This window comes from Pangasianodon hypophthalmus, chromosome 2, assembly GCF_027358585.1.
Source record: "Pangasianodon hypophthalmus isolate fPanHyp1 chromosome 2, fPanHyp1.pri, whole genome shotgun sequence".
NCBI classification, from domain to species: domain Eukaryota; kingdom Metazoa; phylum Chordata; class Actinopteri; order Siluriformes; family Pangasiidae; genus Pangasianodon; species Pangasianodon hypophthalmus.
In genome coordinates this window covers 9,585,473-9,612,317 of record NC_069711.1, presented here as the reverse complement: position 1 = coordinate 9,612,317, position 26,845 = coordinate 9,585,473, and the positions used below count along the sequence as shown (strand labels likewise).

At 39.2% G+C, this 26,845-nt stretch overlaps 1 protein-coding gene across 9 annotated transcripts in view; it reads right to left on the bottom strand.

Annotated features, from left to right (window-relative positions):
• The window catches only part of tead3b (TEA domain family member 3 b), a 33,626-nt gene extending 6,823 nt beyond the window's left edge, over positions 1-26,803 (bottom strand). For 2 of the 9 annotated variants that reach the window (XM_026916986.3, XM_026917003.3), the window contains exons 1-7: positions 26,614-26,803; positions 26,082-26,172; positions 12,774-13,025; positions 3,165-3,229; positions 2,749-2,811; positions 2,542-2,604; positions 1,402-1,413 (exon numbers count right to left, since the gene is read on the bottom strand). In XM_026916986.3, the coding sequence (XP_026772787.1) occupies positions 1,402-1,413; positions 2,542-2,604; positions 2,749-2,811; positions 3,165-3,229; positions 12,774-12,897 (327 nt within the window). In that variant the 5' untranslated portion in view covers positions 12,898-13,025; positions 26,082-26,172; positions 26,614-26,803. Of the gene's footprint in view, positions 1-1,401; positions 1,414-2,541; positions 2,605-2,748; positions 2,812-3,164; positions 3,230-12,773; positions 13,026-26,081; positions 26,189-26,271; positions 26,583-26,613 lie in introns of those variants that run through there. The other 7 variants (XM_034312998.2, XM_026916979.3, XM_026916995.3 and 4 more) reach the window with 7 other exon arrangements.
• Positions 26,804-26,845: the final 42 nt, after the last annotated feature.

Here is a 26,845-nt window from a genome sequence, read left to right as displayed (position 1 = left end):
GAAAGCGCCTACATTGGGCACGTGAGCATCAGACCTGGACCATGGAACGATGGAAGAAGGTGGCCTGGTCTGATGAATCACATATTCTTTTATATCATGTGGACAGCTGGGTGCGTGTGCATCGCTTACCTGGGGAAGAGATGGCACCAGGATGCATTATAGGAAGAAGGCAAGCCAGCAGAGGCAGTGTGATGCTCTGGGCAATGTTCTGCTGGGAAACCTTGGGTCCTGGCATTCATGTGGATGTTACTTTGACACATACCACCTACCTAAACATTGTTGCACACCAAGTACAGCCCTTTATAGCAACGGTATTCCCTAATGGCAGTGGCCTCTTTCAGCAGGATAATGCACCCTGCCACACTGTAAAAATTGTTCAGGAACGGTTTGAGGAACATGACAAAGACTTCAAGAAGTTGACTTGGCCTCCAAATTCCCCAGATCTCAATCCGATCGAGCATCTGTGGGATGTGCTGGACAAACAGGTCTGATCTATGGAGGTCCCACTTTGCAACTTATAGGACTTAAAGGATCTGCTGCTAACGTCATGGTGCCAGATACCACAGCACACCTTCAGAGATCTTGTGGAGTCCATGCTTCAACAGGTCAGAGCTGTTTTGGCGGCACAAGGGCGACGGACACAATATTAGGCAGGTGGTTTTAATGTTACGGCTGATATACACACACACATACACAGGATATATGGCTTAATTTCATAATCTAGGTCAATTTGTTTATAGTGCGCCTCTGGCTTTCCCTAATAGCAGAAAGAGGCGACAGGCAGAAGCAGTTAGGAGAAGTGATCAACAGGTCAGCTCCTGAGCACACGCTGTGATACGAGACAACACTGAGTCCAACACAACAGCCAGGCCAATTATGCACCAATTTAACAAACCAATTATATTTCTACTGCTAGTCTGTCTTAATTCACAGCTAGTCAACTGATTTCAAATCACCCTGCCGTAATAAACATTTTAATGTTGCTTACATCAGGACACATTTGAGGCATGCAGGCATTTTCAACAAGAACATCTGTTTTTTGTTTACAAAATACACAACATAATACAGAAATTCAAGCTACTGTATACGCATTTTGCATCTCTCGCTATTTTCTAGATCAGCATTCATATAGCACATGCCTGAGAGTAGTCAATGTCTAATTTCCCATTTATTCCACACAAATCGTATGCATCACTATAAGCAAACAAGTCATGAGACACAAGTAAGCCGAAGCAGGAAATGCATGGAGACACAATGTCCAGCTATTAAAAGACACATCAAAGCTCATAGAAACTGTAAGCAGTGGCTGTGGAGAGCGGAAAAGCAGTGCTGGGCATTAGGAGTGCTGTGCAGCGTGTGGTAAAGCCAAGAAAATGCACAAATATCCAAATCCACACTTACCAAGTTCATGGCCTGAATCAAAGAAAAGAGAGACCGTTAGTACATTATCCAGAGGAGCTATGTTTTAGTGTGTTCTTTCGCTGTGATTTTGGATTATTTCTCTCTCAGATATGATTAGATGTGGTTCTAATAATATGTGAGAGATGTCTGCTAAAAGTCTATTTCCCAGCCCAAAAACAGAAACAAACAAACAGTAGATATCATTTTGAACTCTTTCTATAGCATGTTCATTTTGAACTACTTGTGGGAAACCAGGCTCTCATTATGCTCTAAATGTTTAACTATCATTTTTTAACTATCAAAAATTTGTAGCTTTCAAATACAATGCAAATACAATTTAAGGAGATAGGAACGTACGGTGGAAGAAAATAGATTAATAAGCAATACAATTAGTATAAAGTCAGATAAAGGTGACCACTTTTACAACAGCTAAAAAGTGTAGATCCATGTAGCTGCAGAGCTGACAAACAAGCTAATATGTAGTCACAAAGAATCACACAACATAACTTCCTGTGTCATCTGGATTCAAGTCTACTTTACCAGCGGAAACCAAAGCAGCACACCTCATTCAAGACTTGCTGAATGAATTATAATAACACAACGATACAACGCACATATAACGTATACTTTCTGTAGCAGGTAAACTATTACTGGAGCTGATTTTTTTTCCTTAACCATTTCTTATACGTAACATGGCTTGATAACTACACAAAAAAACTCAACTTTTAAAAAACTACCTGTCTGGATTGTGCTGCGAGAGTTCAGGGTGTAAGTGGTCAGGGTGAAAGGTTGGGTGGACATAGGGGCTCTGGGTGAAAGGAGGGCAAGGGTTAAAGGATAAAGAAACAGGGAGCCTCAAGAAAGACTACAGGCAGAGAGCACGGAGCCATCATGCACTTTTAGCCTCAACTACTACAAAGCAAGAGAGTGCTGAGCACTGAACTCCACTCACACCATTCCAACCTCCATGTAACACAGGCAGCCTTTATTTTAAGAGGACTTTCACTGGGCTCTTCTTTAGCGTTTGGTCAGCCAATGGCACAATGGAATACATGGTTCCATAAGGTAACGCTGTCTCCGATCTGTTAGTGCAAAGCCAACTGCTGCAAAGCCCCGCCCCACCCGCAAGAAAGCGCATACCTTCAGCTTTGACTGTATTTCGCGAGATTTTCTCCGGGCAAGAACCTGCAAATGGCTAGAAACCTGCAGAATAGAAGAGCGATAGAGGGGGCAAGAGGAAAGAGAGAGAGAGAGAGGAGGGAAAGAGAGAAAAGAGAAGCCATAACCAAAGAGGAAAGAGACTGCTGTTTGCATGCTAGCCCTAGGGGGCTAGCAGGAGACACCTACCTTTATACCCGCTTGGAACTCGCGGACTTTCTTCCGTGCTAACACCTGTATGTGACTAGAGACCTGAGGGAGTGTAAAAGGGTTTTAAAACACACCCATGCAGACACATTTTGACAAAGAAAAAATGCACACACAAACACAATCATAATTTACTAAGCACCTACCACAATCATGATTATGGGGTTGCACAAAAAACAAAAAAAAAAAAAAAAGGTGCTTGTCCACCTTTACAAATAATACAAGGCTTCTTTAAATAAATATTTGAAAATATATTTAAACAAAATTAATGATTTTAAATAAATAATAAACAAATAATTTAAATAAAGGTACATCATGATTTAAATTAGATTTATTTATGCACCACTATAAAATAAGTAGCGAGTTAGTTGGAGGGGGGAAAAAAAAAAATCAAGCACCTGTTTCCTTGTGCGGGTTTTTCCTGTCCTCAGCTTAATGTACCTGGCAATGAGTTCATTACGGCCTGTGGAGACAGGGGAAGAGCAATGATTTTAAAAAGCGCCCTTCTCGTTTCATTCTTTTCTTTACCACAAGGTGGCAGTCAAAGAAAGAGCTAGGTCAATACACTTGCGCGTGCGCGCTTTCTCCCTCTCTCTCTCTCTCTCACACACACACACACACACACACACACACAAGAAGCCCTGAAGCACTAATGAGGTGACTTACCACAAATAGAAAATGAATAAAGTCAAGCTGGCCATATTTAAGCGGTGTTTAACATCGAGCATTAGCCATATCTACACTGGGACGCTTTCAAAAACTTCACTATACACTAACAAGAGGGTTGTTCAAAAGTATAAAGTTTGGTCTCAGAAGAAAAATCTGCACCCACATAACATACAATGCATAACATTAATCTATATTATGTTAATTGTTTAACTACTAAACATGATCTAATGCTTCTATTCTGGACTGAAGCACATCTTATTTGCCAGGTACTGGAAGTGTCCTCCCAACACCAATGTCTCAGGAAGACTGTCTGTGCTCTGCATACATGTCATTCTCAGGGCACAGAGGTCCTTTGTGTCCAGAGAGTTTTTATTATTTGTGCTGCATAAATTTTCCAAATGAATAGTTCATCAGACAGATAGGTCTGAACAGTTGTGTACATGTATAAGTGTGCGTGTGTGCGCGCACGTGTGTGTGTGTGTGTGTGTGTGGATGTGCATATACAGAGAGCAACAGGCTGTGTGTGCATATACAGAGAGCTCATATACTGCTGGCCACAAAAAACCGGAGACAGCCATGCGGTCTTTATTTTCCCCTCTGTTGCTTGTAGCATTGAGAGTGGCTATTTCTGCATGCACAGGGATTACAGAGCGCAGGAGGAAATTGGAAACCGGGGATTTGCTGGTGGTCTAACACCTGGATCTGTCTCATTCTATAACTCATGACCCGTCATTCTTTGATTGTCAGGAAAAGGCACTGCTGGAAGCCGTACTTACAATGAAATTAATATCATCTACTCATTCTAAATCATAACACTTCAGCATAAAACCATCAGAATTACTTGCACTTTTAAAGTCGCAGGGATACAATTTTAGGAACTACTAACTACTATAAATCAGTTTAGCTCTAAATCATGATAAAAAAATTTAATACAACTGACATTTAACACAACTAACAGCAATCTTTCTGCTATTAAATGCCCCTGATGAATACATAGCTCTGTTTTTTTCTATGGATCGCTCCTATGGACAGACTTTTTGAAAACAACCAAATGTGTGATAAGCAGGCACAATGCTTACCACTAGGGCTGGGCAATGTTATGATATGATATCAGTATTGTGGTAAATTGTAGTAATACAGTGTTAGTAACAATGAGAGCTAATTTAATGTTAAAATGTTGTAATTGTAAAATCATAAAATGTTTTTAAAACAACACATTTTTAAATTGTCCCTCCCTTTTAATATCAAATCATATACAATAAATCACGGTATCCATGAATTGAAATTTTCATTTTTTTTTTTTTTTTTTTTTTTATTTAAATGTAACACTGCTATTGTACTGGCACTGTTTGTTAGCAAACCTATATAAACCTATACCAATGTGATGCATATAGTATAAAGTACAAATGTCTTCAAATATCATAATATGATATTTATGTCATATCGACACCCCTACTTTTCCTGTCACCCTCTCTCTCTCGCCCTGTCTCTCTCTTTCTCTCTCTATCTCTCTTGTTCGTGCGCTCTGTCTCTCTTTCGTTCTCGCTCTCTCTGACCATAAAAGTCAAGCAGTGCAGTTCTGAGCAGAGGAGGGACACAGAAAGTAGTTGCGAGAGAAAGCAAGAGACACATGTACTGTGTTAGCCCTTCCCAGCCATATGCTTCCCCCTCTTCCCCTCCCCCTACTGACACACCCGCATATGCCTCTGCCTCTCTCTCTCTCTGCCTCCGCATTCCTTACATTCCTTAGCGCCTGTCACATCTGCCCCACACAGCCTGACTGGATGAAGCAGGGCCAGGAGCATGCACGGAAAGAGAAAAGAGGCAAACAGAATGAGAGGGAAAGAGAAAAATGGTTTCAATGTTTCTGCCAACAATGGGCAGCTGGAGTCCCCCACCCCAAATCCCTCTCAACAACGGACACTTGCATCTGCTGTGGACAGTCCTCATTCACTACCGCTCCCCTTCCCCAAAAATCTCTCACTCTTTCTGTCCAACTTTTCAACTGTTGCACTAAAACAGAATACTGTAGCCAAGCCACTCCACTAGTTTATGCAAATAAATAATAATAATATAAAATAATAAGAACAACTGTGCATCCTTAGCCTTGGTCCATGTCAAATATAACCAGGAAAGTGAAAACTGGTGAAAGTGAAAAAATAAGTAAAAGAATTAGACTAATTTTTCTATTAACTTCACTATGAAAGAGGGGCAAATGAACAGCAACACTCTACTCAGGTGGCAGACAAGCAAGCCCATACAATATGTACGTCAATGTGTAGGCGCGCACACACGCGCACGCGCACACGCACACACACACACACACACACGCGCGCGCACAGAGTTGCTCCAGCTCTTTTAAGTTGTCATAGTCTCTCACAGATTAATGTTCTTTTGCCTTGTTTGGGACAAGGCCGGGGGCGGACGCTTTAACCTTTCCTGTGCCAGAACACGTCCAGCCAGCTTTTTAACGGCATGCCCCATGGAAATTTCCACCTTTGCTGAGAAATGGAACTCCTCTTCTTTCCCTCCCTCACCTTTCTCCCCCTCTTTAACCTTGCCGAACTCTTTTACCCCATGTTGCCCATCAAACATACAGTCAGGTCCATAAGTATTTGGACAGTGACACAATTTTTGTAATTTTGCCTCTGTACACCACCAATATAGATTTGAAAAGAAGCAATCAAGATGTGATTGAAATGTAGACTTTCAGCTTTAATTCAAGGGGTTCAACATAAATATTGCATTAACCATTTAGGAATTGTTTACGGAGTCCCTCCATTTTCACAGGCTCAAAAGTAATTGGACAAACTAACAATTATAAATATTAGTTTTATTTTTAATAATTGGATGCAAATCCTTTACCTCAAGGGAGTTTCCTCCCTTGAGATGCTTTGCCAAGCCTTTACTGCAGCCGCCTTCAGTTGCTGCTTGTTTGTGGGTCTTTCTGCCTTCAGTTTTGTCTTTAGTAAGTGAAAAGCATGCTCAACTGGGTCGAGGTCATGGACATTTAAGAACATTTAATGTCTTTGCCTTAAGAAGCTCTTGGTTGCTTTCGCGGTACGCTTTGGGTCATTATCCATCTGTTGTGTGAAGCACTGTCCCATCAGTTTTGCAGCATTTGAATGAATGTGAGCAGAAGGTATAGCTCCATGTGCTTCAGAATTCATCATGCTACTTCCATCAGCAGTCACATCATGAATAAACACCAGTGACCCAGTTCCATTGGCAGCCATACATGCCCATGCCTTAACACTTCCTCCACCATGTTTGACAGATGTGTGGTATGCTTTGGATCATGAGCCCTTCCTTTCCTTCCCCATACTCTTCTCTTCTCATCATTCTGGTACAAGGTAATCTTGGGTTCATCAGTCCAAAGAATCTTGTTCCAGAACTGGTCAGGCTTTCTTTTTTTTTAGCGAGTCTAATCTGGCCTTTCTGTTCTTGAGTGTTACCAGTGGGTTTGCATCTTGAAGTAATCCCTCCGTATTTACATTCAAGAAGGCATCTCTTGATTGTAGACTTTGACAATGATCCACTCCTAAAGTTTGTCCACTCCTACAGTTTCTGCTCTCTCTCTGATAGATCTGTTTTGTTTTTTCAGCCTAATGATGGCCTCCTTCACTTGCATCGACTACTACTTTGGACTACATATTGAGAGTTCTCATGAACAGCTACCAAATGCAAATTCAACACTTGGAATCAAATCCAGACCTTTTATCTCCTTAATCTGTTATGGAATAATGAGAAAACTGGCCACACCTGGCCATGATTCTGCTTATCAGTTAACTGTCCAATTACTTTTGAGCCTGAGAAGATGGAGGGACTCTGTAAAAAATGGCTGTAATTCCTTAATGGTTAATGCAATAATTTTGTTAAACCCTTTGAATTAAAGCTGAAAGTCTACACTTCAATCACATCTTGATTGCTTCATTTCAAATCAACTGTGATTGTGTACAGAGGCAAAATTACCAAAATTGTGTCACTGTCCAAATACTTATGGACATGACTGTATCTCTAGTTCTAATTCATCCTAGATGACGAAATGCTACCTCCCTTCACGCAACGTTTAGGCCCTGCTCAACCTGTTTCCTTGAAGGGAGGGTCCCATCTCTTTCCTCCCAAGAGTGCTGGACCAAAATATACATGGTTTGACTAAACCCAGGTAAGGAGCAAGTATCTTAACAGCAGAACCAGACTGGCTGCATTTCTGCCAGTTAACTGCGCCCTGAGCCAGTCTCTGAAGTACAACAGTAACACTCCATAAGAGAGAGGAGACAAAAAAAAAGCAAGTCAGGCCAACCTAGGACACAGTTTCCTGTGCAAATAACAGAGTTAAGCACAGTTTCAGACATAAACTGAAAACCCACCGGATGGATTCAAGCAAACAAGTTCTCACCCATTATGCAGCCCTGAAAGTCAATAAGGACTACATCTGTGAAAAAAATAGACTGACCAACAAAACATTAAAAAAAAACTACCCCCCCACCCCTCCAAATGACTGACCAAGGCAGAAATACCAGGGCAGAAGCAGTCGGCATGCCTTTGGCCTCACGTCAGTGGTGGAATTAGGAATGCTGAGCTCATCCCACTCGTGAGAGGACTTCTTCAGTGGCAGGGCCTTTGGCCTCACATGACTGAGTGTAAGCAGAGAAGGCATTTACAGCTATGGAAAAGAGCAAGCACTCGAGACAGCCGCAGGGGGTCCTGACTGCTCGCTAGCCAAGAAAATGGTGAGAGCAAGTGCAAAGGTCAGAAGTTGTGGTGAATGTTTGTTTTCAAAGTATATTTAAGTGCAAAAGTGCAAGAAATTTCTTTAATAAAGAACAAACGCTGGTTGCGTGGGAATCAACTTTTGTAGCAGTACCAAAGAAAGTGAACATTCTTTAGTGCCACAGTTTATTGTTTCCATTGATGCAGGAACATTTACACATGTTATTGACACGAGATCAAATATTAAAAAGGCAGCAGATTTTAAGTGAGGGTAGATGTGATATTTGCCATACTCAAATCCTCACTTCACAAACGAATTAGGAAATCTTTTAAATCAAGAAAAGCTCCTATTGAGATATGACAAGCTTTATCGAATAAGCAGTAGCACATAAAAGATCAAGGTCTTGAGATTTACTGACCAAGTGCTTTGCACTACAGGCCTGTGGTCGGAACAAAAGTTCCCAGGAAAACAGTATGACCCCACAAATGGAAACACTGTAGAGTCATAAATCAAATGGTAAAGTTAAACATTGTAGATTCATTGAACCAGATGAACAGATGGCTAGGCCTGCTTACACAGACTAGATTCAAACCCAGACCCATACACAGGGATAATTATTCAAAATAATCAAGTCATTTTTTTTTTTTTAAATAAGATTATGTGATTTTTTTTTTTTAATACAAAGTAGGGTCCAAAAGTCTGAGACCACGAGTGAAAATGCTCGTATTTTACATTCTTTTCTAATTTAATACAAAAACCTTAATTTAATTATTAAATTCAAAATTTGTATTATTGACAACAACTTGAGTGAAAAGTAGCATCTTTGAAATATTTACATGAATTTCAGAGTTTTTTAGTATTTGCTACATCGTCTTTTTGCTTTAATGACAGTGTGCGCTCAAGCCGCCATGGACTCCACAAGTTTGTGTAAAACCTTATGATCCATTTTAGATCAAATCTATCAGATTGTCATCTGAACACATGCTTCAACAGAAGAGATTACACATGAGGAAAATATGACCTTTTGTACAAAGAAGTTAACATGGGCAGTATCACAAATTTGCTTACATTTAAAATCGGGACCTAGAAATAGTGCAGGATCTTAAATGTTAAATATTCAAGTTATTGAACATTTACTTTCTTTGTTTTAAATTTCAAAATTCTAAAACATTCTGTTTATTTCCAATTTTAAATAAAAAAAATATCCCAGATTTTCAACATGGTCTCAGACTTTTGGACCCCACTGTATCTTGCTCTGAAACACAGTGTATGCTGGTGACTGTTTAAAACCACTAATTAAATGAGAAAATTGGAAATGGAAGTTGGAAATGTGTATAAATGTCAGGTTTGCATGCAACAGCTGCTGGTTGGCTGCTTAATTATCAACTGTATTAATAAAACCATATCTAACTATTATTATATCAATTCAATTTATTTTTTGATAATATTTTAATTGAATTACAGCATACTCACGCTTCACTTAGAGATTTGGCTAAAGTGATTTTCAGTCCTGAGTACCGAAATGTCTTCATCCAGTTTAACTACTTCAGTAGTTTTATCTTATGATGATGAGTTTCCATAGCCATCTAAAATGTGTAGGACATGAAAGTGACTCACTAAGATTTCCCCTATTACTACAGGTTTTCCAATTTAGCCAGATCCATGAGAACCTGAAAAATGGCTTTGGGAAACTGAGCTTGGATCACACAGCACATAAGGGAAACTCTCCATGTAAATGAAGCAGAAGTAGTGCTGGAAAAATGCTAACAATGCAATAGTCACAATGGCATTTCTTCTGGCACTAGCTTTATGTACCGTGTGTCCTTAACAGTAAAGATCAAAGCATGTACAAATAAAAATAAGAAAAGGTATGCTGTATGTAATGTAATGTATGTGCACAGGACTGGCCAAACTAACACGCTGCCTTCAATTAATTCACTTGCTTTCAATTTGACAATTGAGGAAAATGTGAAGTTTATTTCTTAAAGAAAAAGATTAGGAAAAACAGACAAATATGCAGTTAATAATATTCTAATATTCAAGTGAATAAGTGTTACCAAGAAGAAACTCATTAGCAAATGTCTATGTACATAAGTAAAGCTCTGACTAATAATCTGTCTATTTTTGAATAGTAGGTGTGTGTGTGTGTGTGTGTGTGTGTGTGTGTGTGCGTGTGCGTGAGGCGTGCATGCGTGTGAGAGAGAGAGACAGAGAGAGATAGAGAGAGAGAGATTAAGGAAGATGGTGACAGAGACAGAAACAGAAAGAGAATCTGTTTTAAAAAAAAAAAAAGAAAAAAAAAAAAGCTGTGATTGAGCAAGACAAACAGAGCTGGTTTTGCCACTTTTCAAACTCTTGGGAATGAAGAGAGAGAGAAACAAAGACAGTATAAAAGAAAGAGAAAACCTACAACAAACTAGGAAATGAAGTTGCTAATGATCTTAGATAATAAAACAAACCAGTTTAGGTGGAAGAAAAAAAAAAAAAAGACAAGCAGGAAAAAAGTGATCACGGTGTTTGTGCTCTACAGGAGAAACCTGTCTGTAGCCTGGCCTTCTCATCCCCAACTCAGGGCAAGTGGAGGCCTGTTCAGTACTGCGCTATGAAAAACACAACTGCTGGCTATGATCTGTATGTGTATGTGGCCTATTTCCTTTTCTTGACCCAAATCAGAAATAAATATTTTAAACACATTAGATATGTCTAATATGATACATTGAAAATATGTTCAAAGAGCCACAATATTTCATATATACATCTTATTACACATATTATCTTCTTTTGAAGATAAACTTTTAATTATTTCAATACAATTAAAATAAGTTTTTAATTTAAAATAATTTTTAATTAAGTAAGTTAAAATTATTATTAACTTTGGAAACAGTGTTGTTTTAAGCATGATTGATAAGATCTTCTGAAAGAACAGGTGTGACTGACATGGCACGAAAAGTACACCCTCTCTGTCTCTCTCTCTCTCTCTGTGTGTGTGTGTGTGTGTGTGTGTGTTTAGAGGAACAGAGTGTAATAACTAATGGTGGTCTGCAGTCTCTGTTTCATCACCTCAGTTATACAAGTGTGCAAAATAATATTATAACCTTCAGGTCCAATCCAACTCTCTCTCTCTCTCTCTCTCTCTCTATTTGGAAACACCCACCAACCACCAGTCAAATGTTTTCCCTCCAGCGATCACTCACTTGCACACAATCTGAACCATACAAATCCCTGTAATGCTCAAAAATCAACTGTAAACACGGTCATATGCATACTTGTGACCAGCAATTTGTTTCTATAATTATAACAATTTTTTATCTATAATGCACAAACTCAACCAGGCTCACCAATTGAGTGTTGATGAGGTATTATTACTTACGATTACAGGTTAGAAAAAAAAAAGAAAAAGACCCCTCAAAAATGTTGCATGTAACGCATTGCTCTGGTGGAGTAATGGAGTTTCTGTTAGAGGGGAAAATGAGGACAAAAACATCTCCATAAATTTGAAGTACACACATTACTGTGCAAAAGTCTTAAGCACATGCAAAGAAATGCAAAGATGCCTTCAAAAATAATGAAATGAAATGTTTCTACATAAAAAAATACTATAAAGAGGAGTAAACAGTAATCTAACTAAACAAAGTCAATATTAGATGTGACAACCCTTTGCTATAAAATAAAATTAGTAGTCTCAGGTACAATTTGTGCAGTTTTATAAGAAAATTGGCCAGTAAGTTTTACTGAGCATCTGTAACGTTTGGAAATCTAAAATGTTTTCGTATTGACTCAATGCAGAAGTCATAAAATAAAGATCTATAACAAAATTTGTATTTAAAAAATATTTGGGTGCCTAAGACTTTTGCACAGTACTGAATATATCCTCGAATGTAAGCACTCACTAATTTATTTGGTTTATATCTGCAGCAGAGTGTTTGTAAAATGAGTAAAGCTTGTTTTACACACACATCAACAATAAGAATAATAAGAGCTTTAGCTAATTAGATTTCAAACGTGCTTGAATCAGTTAAAATGCATTTCACTATGCTGAGTACAGAATTTTACACACAGTGAAAGTTGTGTGTATGGATTTTAAAAAAAAAAAAAAAAAATAGGAGACTTTTTTCCTCCAGTGTAATCACTGTATTTGAACCTATAATATCTTATAATATCTCAACCAATTCCACATCTAACCACACAATCAGCAATCAGCCAGTGTGCAATTTCAAAAAGCAATTTCTTGTTTCTTTAGAGGTGCTGTAGTTAGAATTTATAAATAACCAAATATGGTAACAGTGAACCACAATGATAACACTAACCTAACCTACTACAGCTCTTACAGTCCCCTGGCTCTTGCCATTGTAGGACACATTAGTGACGAAACACACCAATTTGATTTTGGCTTCATTTTAGGCACGAGGATGCCAGATAAGTTAGGAGGAAAAAAATAACATACAAAAAAAAAAGTGGACAAATAGAAACAGTACTTTGGGATCTGACCTTATTATCAGTTTCTACCTTTCTTTATATTTGAAAAAAAATTAACCTGACTAAAATGAGGAATACGCAACTGTCATGTAATCTATTTGTGAATAATAAACAAAAAATTAAAGAGTGGCACTTGAAGCTTACATACCATACATCTTTCCCTCATCTGAGAGGATGATCTTGCGGCGGCCACAGGGTGGGTAGATGGCGAGTGCCTCCTGGAAACTCTGCTCAATATCGGGGCTCCATACACCCTCCGCATCACTGTCCATTGTCTTATCGAGCTCATCGCCGCCATCTTCCAGCCCCTGCTGAGGGCTCCCGTTCGCACTCCACTCGTTTGACGCAATGGTGCCGGCTCTGATCGGGCCCTGCCACGAGCCCACACACTATTCTGGGACTGCAAAAGATGGAGAGGGAGAGATCATAAATTACTGTTGCTATAAAAAAATACATATACCCTAATCAATAACTTAGAAAATGCTCATAAAATGCAGCAGTAAACTAACAGACAAATAATGTTAGGTTGCAAACACAGCTGCATTTACCCAGTCCGAAGACGTCTCATAAGTCAAATTTAAAGCACTGCAAAAGTCATCAAATTAGCAGGCATTACATTTTATTTCTAATTTGCTCATAAAATGGCGTGTATAAAGAACCATATCCTGACTGTGACTTCCTCAATGCTAACGCCCCTCTAAATGACAAACGAATTTCTGACATTATATAAAACCCCATTTAAAAAGGTCTCAATAATCAGGCCAGGCCCGAAAGAATTCTTGCGGTTGGGAGAGAGTGGTCCAATGTGGCTGTCGGAACGTCTGAAACTGGTTAAGAGATCTTAAGTGTTTTTCAGGCTGCTTCTCTTTGCGTGGTATTGTTCCCGAAGACTCAGGTCCCAGGAGTGACTATTATACCCACATAATTCATTCTTTTATTTCACTTTCTGCTGATGTTGACTAAAATACACAGCTTGGGTAAATACGGCTGACTCGGCACGTGACCTTCCTGGGGGGATACTTGAAGCGCTCTGGTTACGGCCACGCTGAAAGAATAAGCTTTGCTTGGCAGGCTGAGAGAGTGAATGAGCAAAACAACCAAAAAACTGAGAGCCCGTCTGGAATGGGAGCAGTCTAACTGCAAATGCAGGCTATGATGTGGTCTAAAATGTTGGGCAGATTAATTAGTGATACTGCAAGCGGCTTCCAAGGTATAATAAGGTCTATGGGAAAGGAGTCTGATCGTTAACTAGATGTCCAATGTGATGTATAACAGAAGTCGCTGTATGTTCCAGATACATATGCAAGACTGGCTACCTTAAAGGGAAAAAGGTCAAGCAAAGGTGAAGGATTAAACACAAGTTGGATCTTATCATCATTGTTATAGGTTGTGAGCCTAATATTTGGTGATCAAAGCAACGCGAAAATGAGCTGTGCCTAATGGGGACGATTAAGCAGTGCAGATGTGTGAGGGCTAAGGAGACTTGCGAGGGGGTAAAAAGGGTTACTTGTTTTCCTTTGAAGGCCAAAATTTGGCCTGCTGAAAAAACCGAGTTAAACCTGAACCCTTTGGGCCTGTGCTTCCAGAGCGATAGTGCTACACATCCAGACTGATTTCTGTCAGAATTGAAGCGCTGCCTTTCAGCGGCTTACTGAATGCATATGTACACAGCCATAAACAGATCAGTGGTGATACTGGAGCACTTAACTCCTAAGGAACCTGGAAAGTCCTAAAAAGACAAGTGTACACTGAGGTGTAAAGAACCCTGCTTCAGTTAAAGTTACATGGTGTACCATTATTATGCTAAGCTGGTACACACCGTTAAGCACAGACAAACATTTCACATTAGTGCTGTGTGCAGTGCACTCACTGGAGGTCATAGTGATTGATACACAAAGCTAACAAATTGTGTCACCTTAGGCTCAGATATTACAAGATATTCTTCTAAATAACCTCAGTCACTCTGTGTGTGTGTGTGTGTGTGTGTGTGTGTGGAAGATGATAAGCGTGCATGTAGAAAGAGAGGCTGCTCTATTGGAGAGTTGGGCTTAAATTCCAGACATCTCCTTATTAAGGAATCACAGCAAGAGCGCTCTCTCTCTCTCTCTCTCTCTCTCTCTCTCTCTCATGTGTCAACTGAGCTCCCTCTCTGCCCTCTTCCCCACCCCAGCCCAGCCGCCCCACGCTCTCAAGCACTCTGCCCAAATAAGGAGAGGAGAGCATGGGATGAGGGGAGGGGAGCACACAGAGGGAAGGAGAGTGTGTGTGTGTGTGTGTGTGTGTGTGTTGTGTGGGCTGGGGGTTGGTGTAGAAGGAGGGGAGGCAAACGGTGGAGTGACCAATTTAGGCGTCCGCTTCGGGGGTCTGGAAAACAGTGGGAACGACAGCAGCGCCCAACACTCATACGCTAAAGAATCGCACTGAAGCTAAAGCTAGTGTCTGGCTTACAGGCAGTAGAACAGCTACTACTGCATTAAAGAACACTGAAAAATATTGTTGCAAAACAATATTGATGAAACAGCTTAAAAAGTGAATTAGTTTAATGGCTTTTAGTAGCATGTGGCTGACACAGTTTACTCAACTTAAAGTAGCATTTCGAAACATTAGCCTATATGACGTGGAATGTTGTTACTAAATCTATAAACTGAGAATTGAAGGCTGACAAACACAGATGGAGGTAAACCTCAGTCCTCCTTAACATCTGGAGAAATCAGAAACACTGCTTCTTTCATCAAATTATCTTCCCCTCAAGGCTCAAGGCCTTTGGCATTACATGGCACAGCACGGCTATTGTGAGTGAAGCACTATTCCAAAGTGCACATCTTCAACACACACGCGCACACACACACACACACACACACACACACACACACACACAAATTTCATTTTCCAGGCAGACAGCTGTGATATTACAGCTCTTGACTGAATGAAATAGCACACCATTCACACTTAGTATTAACAGCCGACTCATGTGATTGGACCAACGGTTGACGGCGCAAAGTACAGGTGTGAATGGAATCAAATGTGCCTTGTGATTCAATCCCTCAGAAAACTCACAGAGGTTCACATTTGCAGGTTTGCATTCACAGCAGAACTTTTCAGTCACTCTGCTGATACACTGAACTGTTCAGATGTGTAAGGGTTAAATTTCTTTTTTCTCCAGCTTGGGCATTTTGCATATATTATGTTTATTAAATCTATAGGGATCCCTGGAGGACTAGTGGTTAGGCCTCGGCGCTCTCACCGCCACAGCCCGGGTTCGATTCCCAGCCAGGGAACCGACCCCAGCCAGGGAACCGACCCCAGCCACTGAGCTTGCACAAGACAGTGCAGTCCCAGTGCGAGTCCCAACCCGGATAAAATTGAGGAGGGTTGCGTCAGGAAGGGCATCCGGAGTAAAAACTCTGCCAAATCAAATATGCGGACCAATGGTCTGCTGTGGCGACCCATAATGGGAGCAGCCGAAAGAAGAAAAACAACACGTTTATTAAATCTATGGTTTAAATATGAATATTTGGAAAAGCAACACTTGGTCTTTTTCCAATCTTTAACTATCTAGTTTCAATGAACCTGTGTGCACTGTAGCCTCAGATTTCTGTTCTTGGCTGAAAGGAGTGGGACCCAATGTAGTCTTCTGCTGTTGTAGCTGATTAACCTCAAGGTTCAATGCGGTGTGCATTCTGACTTGCTTTTCTGCTTACCACGGTTATAAAGAGTAGTTATTTGAGTTACCGTAGCCTTCCTGTTAGCTCGAACCAGTCTGGCCATTTTGCTCTGACCTCTCTCAACAACAAGGCCATTTCCACCCACAAAACTGTTCCCATTAAAGTGGCTGGTGAGTGTATGTAATAATACAAGATGATTTAGCACTTTGGTGAAAACCTAGCCTGTTAAGAAAATGATATGTTTTAATACTACTTTATTAAGGAAAAACGGTCAGTATAATGTTACGTTTTAACAGGATGACTCATTTTGCAATGATGGTCTAGATGAGCTTTAAAAATGAAGGGAAAATGGAAGAGGAAGATTTTGAGATTGGCAGTATACAGTATATTTACCCATCAGACGGCACTGTTAAAGGAAACGTTATTATATGACTGAACTGTATTCGCTACATAAAAGCTGCTGGCCACAAAAATGGCCAGAAAGCATGCAGATAAATTTCCAGACATGAGCTTGAAGCTGTTGTCAGTTGGACATGTACTACAAACACAAAATGTATAGCTTCAACACAGGAACATTATTAATTTATATCTGATATTTGATAATAATAAATTTGAGTTTAGAGCCTTGCACACTGTGGTCAGGTTCATCAGAGTTGTGTTTGTAAGGGACTGATTTTTTGAATCCTTATACTTGAATATTTTAATCAACCACTCTGAGCACCCAACAATTTAATTAGGAATTGTCAGCTGAAAGCTAAATATAAACACTTTGTTTGAGTTTTTATTTGGTATTAGTTCTGGTTTTGAAGTGACATCAGGTTGCTTTTGGCAGAATTGGAGACTCATTCAAGACACGTGAAAATACCAGGTGTGAACAGCTATCAATGTCGGATACCCACTTGATTGGATCCCCAGAGACGAATGTTAATACCAAGCCTGAAGGGCCTCTGGTATCACACAGGATGAGTTGTGGTGTTACAGAGCCCTTAGTATATAATGCTGAAGAATCCCCATGTGTAACAGGAACATAAATAACACTGAATGCTCTGCTCTGATCTAGTGTACATATAACACAGTCTGAGTTCTGTCCCTCTCCATCTTGAAGTTTGACTTCAACTTAAATTGACATATGTGGCCATGTCGTATGATGAACGCTGAGCTAAACTGATATTCATCAGTGTCCTCTTCCTTTGGTTTGGGATGCTGTGATGTGAAATTTGGGTGTCTTTAGCGAAAGTCCAGAGTGGGAAAACCTTAGTCACAGGTCCTTTCTGGGAATGGGGGGGAATGACGGCCAAAGGAGGCTCATCTGGGCGTTTAATGTTTGACCCACAAACAGGAGATGGAGTGTGAATGACTCGCACAGCTAGACACACTGATAAAGATTCACATGGATTTCATCTGGGTTTGCAGGAAATTGTGACATGAGTCAGTAATGCTTTTGCGTTTCACTCAATACAGACAAAGCAGAAAAATAAAAAAGGTAGTTATATCTATGCTATCCAAATTGCACAAATAAAAAGAGCGATCTTTGGAAATGTACAATTAAACCATTTCACATTTATCAAGAAATATGACTAAGATCTAGCTTTACAACTAACTTAAGGGTCAAGTTTTATTTTTGGTATCTTTCAGTGAGTCATTTTATGAATTTCAGGGAGTCCTCGAACTGTTGACAGAGTGAGGGGACTTTCCAGTGCAAACAGATGATTCCACTCATCGAGTGAGCTCATGGCCCATCTGCGAGCTAGTTTTCCCTAATGGGCCACTTTTTTGGCGGGAAAACACTTGAGAAAAGGATCATATGCAGAATGGAGATTGTTATATACTTCTGTCGTTAAAAGATGAGCCGTGCGGCTTATAGCCCTTTGGGTTTTTTTTTTTTTTTATCTACTCTCCTCTTTAACTTAATATGTGGAATCCAAACCTCAGAGAGAGGACAGCAGTTATGGGAGAGTGGGAGTCATTTATAAAAATCTGGGGCTGAGGTGAATGCTCATTCAAGTCACAGTCTGTCTGGGGGAAAAATATGTAACATACTAGGATGCTAAGATTTTAGGTTTTCAAAAGAGCAGTCTCAGAGCATACCCTGCTTTTCCTGTTCAGCATTAGTAAGAACAGGAATCTTCTTAGGAACTGTTACAGATAGACCACACACCCTAGGGAGTTTAGCTCCAGGGTAGCCCCTATAACACACCCTTGTTTCAATCGTCATTCTTCAATTCATTCAATCAAGAGTGCAAGCACAAGCGTGCACACACACACACACACACACACACACACACACACACACACACACACACACACTCTCTCTCTCTCTCCCTCTTGAGAGAACAACAGGGCTGGACAAGTGTAGCAGCAGCTGCCTTTTCAGGTCGGATTACAGATAAAGACTCTCTGGGTTGAGGGCAGAGTTGCCCTCCTCTCCACAAACCAACACAAAGCTCCACACACCACCAAACATACACCAAGTTCTCAAGATTTAAAATTCTACACTGACTTCACTCACTGGTTTTAATCAGGGAAAAAAAAAAACAATACACAGCAGTCAGGCAATTCTACTGTTATGCATAAATGACTCCTTAAAACTATTTTACCCATACTCGAGAGGTGGAAGACTAATAAATACTTGATGTGGTGTGGTGTTAAGGGCAATGTGAGTTGAATATCATACATTAAGCACACACTTAATCACACACAAAGAAGCCATTCAAGTGCACAAAATAAACAAACAGGGCTAGATCGGGATATCAGTATGTGCTTTTGGATGGCTGTCACTGAAGAGCTGTATTTTTGGTGACAGAACCTGAGGTCTCACACACACACACACACACACACACACACACCACATCCTTCCTACCATAAAATGTTTGGGGGGTTTCAGTGGGAAGTGAGGAACAGCAAAGCCTCTAGTTTGAGTCGCACAGCTTATCACTCACCAAAATTGTGGTTATAAATAATAATAATATTGTTATTATTTAGTATAGTCAATATTCCAGTTGAATGATATCTGCTTTACTAAACATGCTTTAAGATTCATCTTTGAGAGAATAGAACTTTATAAAGCACATGTAGAATTAATTTGTTGTAATGAACTGTAACTTTTTTGTATTTGGACACTACTGCTTAGCTTTGAGAAGATTACGCACATAAGACTGTGCTCCACTAACCCAGAGCGGAAGAAGTGTTAAAAACTACCTTTTTAGCACCCCTCCAGAAAAGATTTAGGATTGTGACTGACTTCCACTCAGTTTGTCTTTCTCACTCTCATTCTGTCTGTGTTTGAGTCTAATAAATTCTCCCCAGCTCCTCTCCAATGGCTTCCTCCTACTTCCGCTCTGGCTCGACATTCAGGAAACAATCAGAGCCGAGAGAGACAGTGAGAGAGAGAGTGAGTGAGTAGTGGGGGGAGAGAAAATAAAGGGAGTGAAAGAGCTACGCAACTGCGCATCTTGTAACAATGCAAGTTACACAACACAAAATGCTTTCTCCTTTCATTCTGCTTCAAAGCTGGAGATGCAGATGGGACTCTCAGAGGAATTAAGAGCTCTGGATCCCAGATTTACACATCATTTGGAAGAATCTGCACGTATGGAGGATTCAGCTTGCACACTCTCTCATTCATGGCAGCTGTAATCCAACCAGCAGAGGAAAGACTGACACAGGGTCTGGCGTGTGGGCCAAAAGACTTCCGCGAACTCCTGATTCAGCACTTTCTTCGGAAAGTCTCCAGGGCAAATCTGCGGAGCAGCATTCACTGCCTGACTTGGTCATTTAGTGGCTAGGCCAGGGGCTGCTGCCAAACCCCATGAAACCTGAAAGACACGCACAGAGAGGGGAGCGTCCTGGTTCTCAGTGGTGGAACAGCAACCACCCTCACTCCCTCCACACAAAAATTTTTTTTTGTATTGCTTCTTGATTTTCAAATTATTGTATTATGTCTTTTTTAAAAATTGTCCTTTCAATACCGATTGCCTTTTGTATTGTGTATAGATTTTGGAATTGTCTTTTGTTTACCACCTAGTTTACTCTAGCACTTCCTACTTGTCACTTGTCAAACTAGCATTTGTCTCTTGTCTTTCAAGTTACAAATCATTGCACATTTGCTATATGCTTTTACCACTGTCTTCAATTTTTTTGCACATTTTACACATTTAAGTTGCTCTAAATATCAGCTTCTGCTAAATGACTGAATGTAAATGTAATTGGCACCACTTGACAGCAATTAAAAAAAGAGATTAAATTAAAAAAGAGGTGAGGTGGAGGGTCTTTTCTATGTCTGACCTACACTCCTTGATTGTGAGACATGGAGGTATGCTCGTGTCATTTTGAGCTGATTTATAATATTTGAAGGTTGTTCATGTCCTACATTCTGGTGAAAATCACCATATACCTTAATGTCCATCGTAATAATAACAGGTTAAAAAAGGACAACCATCACATGAACCCACTACCGGCCACTGTTAAATAAGCAGCTCAGGTGCATGTGCGTGTGCGTGTGTGTGTGTGGAGGAGTCCTACCGGTTTGCAAACTTCAACACACTGCCGCAAAACAGTTGGTTTCAAGAACAACTGGAAAGTTCAGCAACTTCAGACTGACAGAAACAAAGGCTACACTGTTCCAGCCAATGAACTGCTCCTCCCCTGGAGTTGAAAGGCCAGAGAGAAGCCAAAAAATCTTATCTGCCAATGCCTTGCACAGGAAACGTATGTAAACAAGTGTCTGAAGAGCGTGCATTAATTTTCATCTTCAAAGTAAACACATTTCCAGAGACAGCCACTCCATCACAATTAATAAAGCATTCCGACATAGTATGTTTTGGCCGAAGGTGTTAATTCTGCCTATTAAAAGTGCATGTGGAAAAGGAAAGAGGGAAAAATTTATTTGGGAAACTATATAAAATGTCTTCCTTCTCAAATATTTGGGTGGCTTGAAAAGGGGAGCCAGTAATACACTGTAAAATATACACAATGGTAACACAATTACGCAGTACTGATTAGTGTGTGTCTTGTCTCATTTTTTCATACTCACACACACACACACACACACACACACACACACACACACACAGAAAGATATTTGTTCAGGCCTGTGTTGACAGCTGGGTAAGTGGCCACCATTTGGAGGGCTACTTCTGAGGCGGGTGCTAAAAGGCTGCTCCAGCCTGTGCAAATGGACAGGCCTCATTACATCCTGGGCCTCTAGCACAGGCCAGTGAAGAAGCTGTCAACTGGCCAGCAACATAAACACACACACATACAGCACAAACAGTCTGTTCCCACTGGCCCCCATTTGCTCTTAAAAGAAGGAAACATTCCCGATATTAAAACTTTTTTTTTTTCAGATTTAATAATGTCAAAACCTGTAATGAAAATGTAAACAGTGCTCATAAGTGAGAGATAATGAACACATCAAGCAAATCAACTAAATTCTGTTGCTAACGTAAACAGCAAAGGCTCATTTAGTAAGCTGAGATGGCAATCTAGACAACGAGTACAATGAAACTAAACAAATATATTAAAAACCTATTAACAAAACTGTATACAGTTTGTTGAAAATCATGTATCAAATTCAAAAAGTCTGACTGTATCTAAATTTTATTCTTAATTTAACAACTAAAAGGACCTTATTATACAAGCTGAATATTTAGCCACTCGTATCATAATTAATATTAAAAGAAAAAAATCATTACAGTCTTTCTAATTCTGTAACTGTTCTGTAAAGAAAAGATCTGTGAACACTATTTGGATAGGGAACAGGGAGAGGGTCACTTTAAAAGTGGACTGTCCATGTAATTTAATTGGGCATAAACATCACTCCACTAATAGTCCTTCTCCAAAGACATAAAGGAGATCATAGAAATCAAATATGCTATGCATCAAACTAAATGCCTGGTAGCCAGAGCAGAGAAAGAAAGCAACTTACGCATTTTAAAATGTGGCACAAACACTGAAGCGAACCTGCCAGTGCAGAAGAACGTTACTGTTAATCCACCCCAGATTTACGCTTGCCTTCAAAATCTAATATTAGAAGCCTTACATCTTTTAGTTCCTCAGTTCACTCGAGTTGAGGGGCCTAAGCAAAAGTCCCTCCTGTTCTGTTCATGATTTAAATAATTGGTGCATCTTTTTAAAAAGTTTTCTCGCTCTTTCAAAGGGACACACTCTGCCGATGAATGTTCTAGTGCTCTCGTTTTATACTGCAAACTGTGATTAAAAAAAAAAATAAATACACATACACACACATCTAAAGTATCCTATAAAGTAGTCTGGATCTACAGTGGCCACCAAAACTCCTTGTCTTTTGTTCGAAAATGTTCTGATGATTGGTTTTTGTGCAATACATACTTAGGGGCAAAGGAGAAGGTGGTGTGTATATACTGAAATGACCTGTCCAGTCACCCAACTCAAATAAGCTGGTCTGGGAGGCATGGAGGAGCATTACAGGGTTACACATTTTTGAAAATAAATGAATATAAAACAAAATGGATTTCTGTGAAGTTACAATGAAAAACTATGATTTTTACAATCAAATTTTGAGGGGCAGTGCATATGTGACCAGATCACTATGCAAACACAACTGACTTACAGTTGGGTGCAAAAGTTTGCATTCCCTATGATTTCTGGGCGCTAAAAAAGGAAAACGTACCTGTAGTTCATAACAGTTTGTCTATAAAAAGGTTTAAAATGAAATGTATGTGTCCTGTAAGAAAACAATCCAAAACATAAAGGAAAAAAAAAAAAAAAACTATTAGTTTTGTCATGATCCTGATTTACTGAAGGCAGTAGATGACAGCTGAGTTATAATAGTTATGTTAAGAAGAAAAGGTGGGCAAATATGGGCAGTTGGATGCAGTTATAGAGGCAAAAGTGGGTGTTAGAGAATGTCGCAATAAAAAAAGGAAGCGGTTTTTAAGTTGTTTTTTTTTTTCATTATTAGTAACTAAACATAAACCAACTGATCATTTTTGGAACTTCCATGTAATCTACCTGGTTCCTATAGTAGGATCCATGAAACATAGCCAAGGTGAAGGTGATTTAATTTAGTTACAGTGGTGGACATCACAATCCACCAAATTATTATATTTATTATTGAGTTCTTATAGTTATTAGCCTAACTGACTGGTTACTTTAATTGAATGGATTTAATCCAAACATCAATAGCTCAAAAACAAGTAGGCCTATAATTAATTTCAACTTGTAACATGTTCCATTAGTGGAAAGTTTAGGAATTAAAAATCTCTATGGAGCTAATAAATAGAAACAGTATTGTTGTAAATAATATTCATGAACTTAATGCGTACTGAGGGGGTCTGTGGTGTTTATTTTACAGTTAAACCCCTGATCTAGCTCACATTAAAAGGCTTAAAATAAATAAATAAAATGTCATGTCCTTGTTATTTAGCTCTATGAGTAAATTCTGCACTCAACTGTACCTATCAATTGTTAAGTGATTCTTCTCATGTCTTTACATGAAGATATTTTCCTATCACACACCATTTTGACTGGTACTTGTACTACAAGGTTTCCAGCGCCTACAGGTTAACCTGGGCTTTGACCTCTTTTAGAGGCAGAAACCTTTTCTAGAAAAGACAAACAGCGTTTCTAAAAGGCAGTAAATTATAAGACGCATCTAAGTATGCGGCCTAACCAGAACAGGCAGTCTGGGCTGAACCATGTGGAATGAACCTGAATCACAGCATTCTGTTCCTTTCAACAAATCTGCCAATGGATGATACTGTTAACCTCAATAGATAGATTTATGTAAGTTCAAGGAAAGAAAAGATATGAGAAGAAAGAAAAATTAAACACTCAGCTTGACATGTACAATAATTAAGGCTATCCAAAATGCAATTCATCTGTAAAAATATTTGAATACAAGACTTGGGACACTTGTTAGGTACACCATCTTAAAACCTGACAACACTTTAACACATATTCCCCCTCAGTATCAATTAATTTTATGAATGTAAACCAACTACACAAACATTAGGCACATTATTTAAATGTGTATAAAAATATAACAATAATATTTTGGCTATTTACTGGAGGCATAGATCTTTTTACTTTCTCATTTTCCTACTCACAGAACACATTTTATTAAAATTATCATTTGATTTAAGTTGACGTTATTTATAGGCCTTTTTTTTTTAGCTTTGGATAAAACCCATTCAACTGACATGATCAGTCAAACAAGCTAATAATTATAAGAACTCAGTAATAAATCTAATCACTTTGATAATGGTGGGTTGTGATTTCCACCACTGTAAGAAAATGTAAAAATTGTTGACCCTTGGCTATGCTTCCTGGCTCCTTGGATCCACTCTGAGATCCACGGCTCTAAAAAACAGCTTTGTGTTGTCGGGAATGTCCAGACTGTCCACAGTGTACCAGAGTGTCTGAGCCTGAGCAGTCTGTCTGCATGGATCTGACTGCACCATGCTGTCATTTCATCTGTTCATGCGAGAAACACCAGCGAACTGAGACAAGCACCTTGGGGACTCTAGTGGGAGACCGCCATAGGAACCAAATCAATAAGAAATGAACAGATAAAGACTACATTAATATCCTTATTAAGGTATGGGCTTCCAGGACCCAAGATATGTGTGGTAATTTTGGTCACATCAATCATTTTTCAGATTTTTGATCTATAACAGATCTTCTCTTAAACTGTAGCATTAAAATATCAAAACGCAACAGAAAAATGTTTAGCTCACTGTTTTTGTCCACTTGTAACCAGCGCAATATCTGAAACTTTGTAAGTTTGAAGCAGGCTTTAAGCTCCGCCTACTCAGTACAATCATGTCACATATCCATTAAATAAAGCTTGTTTTGATCATTAAGATATACATGTTAAATTCCTTTATAAGCCTTATAAACATTAAAAACTAGAGTAGAAACATATTTCATTTTTAAAACTGTTTTTCTCCAAATCATATTCAGAACCAAAAATTTGGGATTTCAGAACCAAAAAATGTTTCTAGATGACCTGAATTCATGAAACACTCCCATCCCTAATTAGACAGATATTACACCAATTTCCCAAAATGCTTATTATGATAGGAATGTCATAAAAAAATGATATCAGTGCATGGTATGTTCTTCATTAAAACAACAAAGAAATCATATTCCAACAAACTTTTCTAAGTATTGAGAGCGTCTTCACAGCGAAATAAATAATGTAATTACAACAACATCAAATGACTAGATTTTTAAAAATTTTATTTTATTAAGCATGCAGATTTACACATATTTAATTTTTTAAGTTTGCGACTTAATGAAAATGAAGGTCTGGAAAAGTTTCCAATACAAAATATACTGCTAAGAATATCAGCAGTCATCTGGTTGATATGAGTGTGATATGTATGTATATACATATATATATATATATATATATATATATATATATATATATATATATATATATATTCACCAGAAATGTGTTGCTAGTTTCTAAATGAGGGTGATATTATTATTATCATTATCCATAGCAGATATTATGACTCAGACATGAGTCTTTCAGTTGCTGAGTCAGTATCAGTATCTGTTTGTTGGGTGCAGATTATTAGCATCATTTCCCTTTTTACATTAACCTACATGGATGGACAAGTCAACAAAATATCAACCTCTTCCTCGGGTAATACCGCGTCTTCCGAGAGATAATCAGTTACTGAGATTTTCTCTCTCTCTCTCTCTCTCTCTCTCTCTCTCTTTCCTGATAAATAACCAATGAACGAATCTGTTAAAAACGAAAAAAAAGTTAGAGAAACTGGACAAGAGACGCCCCTTACCCGTAACCGTAGTGGGATCTGTCTGAGGGAACTGTCTTCCCAGCAGGTCGCCCTGTCCTTCCTCCTCTTCTTCCTCCTCTTCTCGGCAGTCCTAAACAAGAGAAAAACTTCTTTCCTTATCCTCAGAAGTAAGCTTGAAGGAAAACAAGCAGTACGTTTGAAGAATGAGGATAAAAAAAAAAAAGAATACCATTTTGCCTGCTAATGCTAAAGCAGTTGGGACACCGCGAGACGGTCTGAGGCTGACAAAAAGAGGCTACAAACAATGAATTTTATAGAAGTTGACATGTTAAAAGTTTCCCGCTGTCACTAACTCTACGCTTTGGTCGTACACACACACACACACATACACACACACTGTCTCTACATAGCATATCCATTCGCAAATCTCTTCGCCATCCCACCCTATGCGGGGAGCTCCGTGGAAAAATGCAAAATATGACAAAGATCTGAAGACTTCGCGAGAGCGGCATGAAAACTCCAGCAAAAACGCTGGGAGACAAAGGCAAGGCGCTGCTCCACAAATACTCACCTTTAAATGAGGAAAACGCGTCTAGATGGACAGCAGAAGGACGAAATAGCATTAATTCAACACCTATTTCTTGCCTGAGCCGCTTATTGTTTTCAGTAATATTTCTCCTGGTTTGACAGTAAAGGTGGAATGCAAAGTATGGGTTTGGTATGAAATTCACGCACTTCACTAGTGGAGAAAAAATGAAGGAGGGGGGGAAAAAGTTGAAGAAGGGGCGGAGCCCATGTTGGGC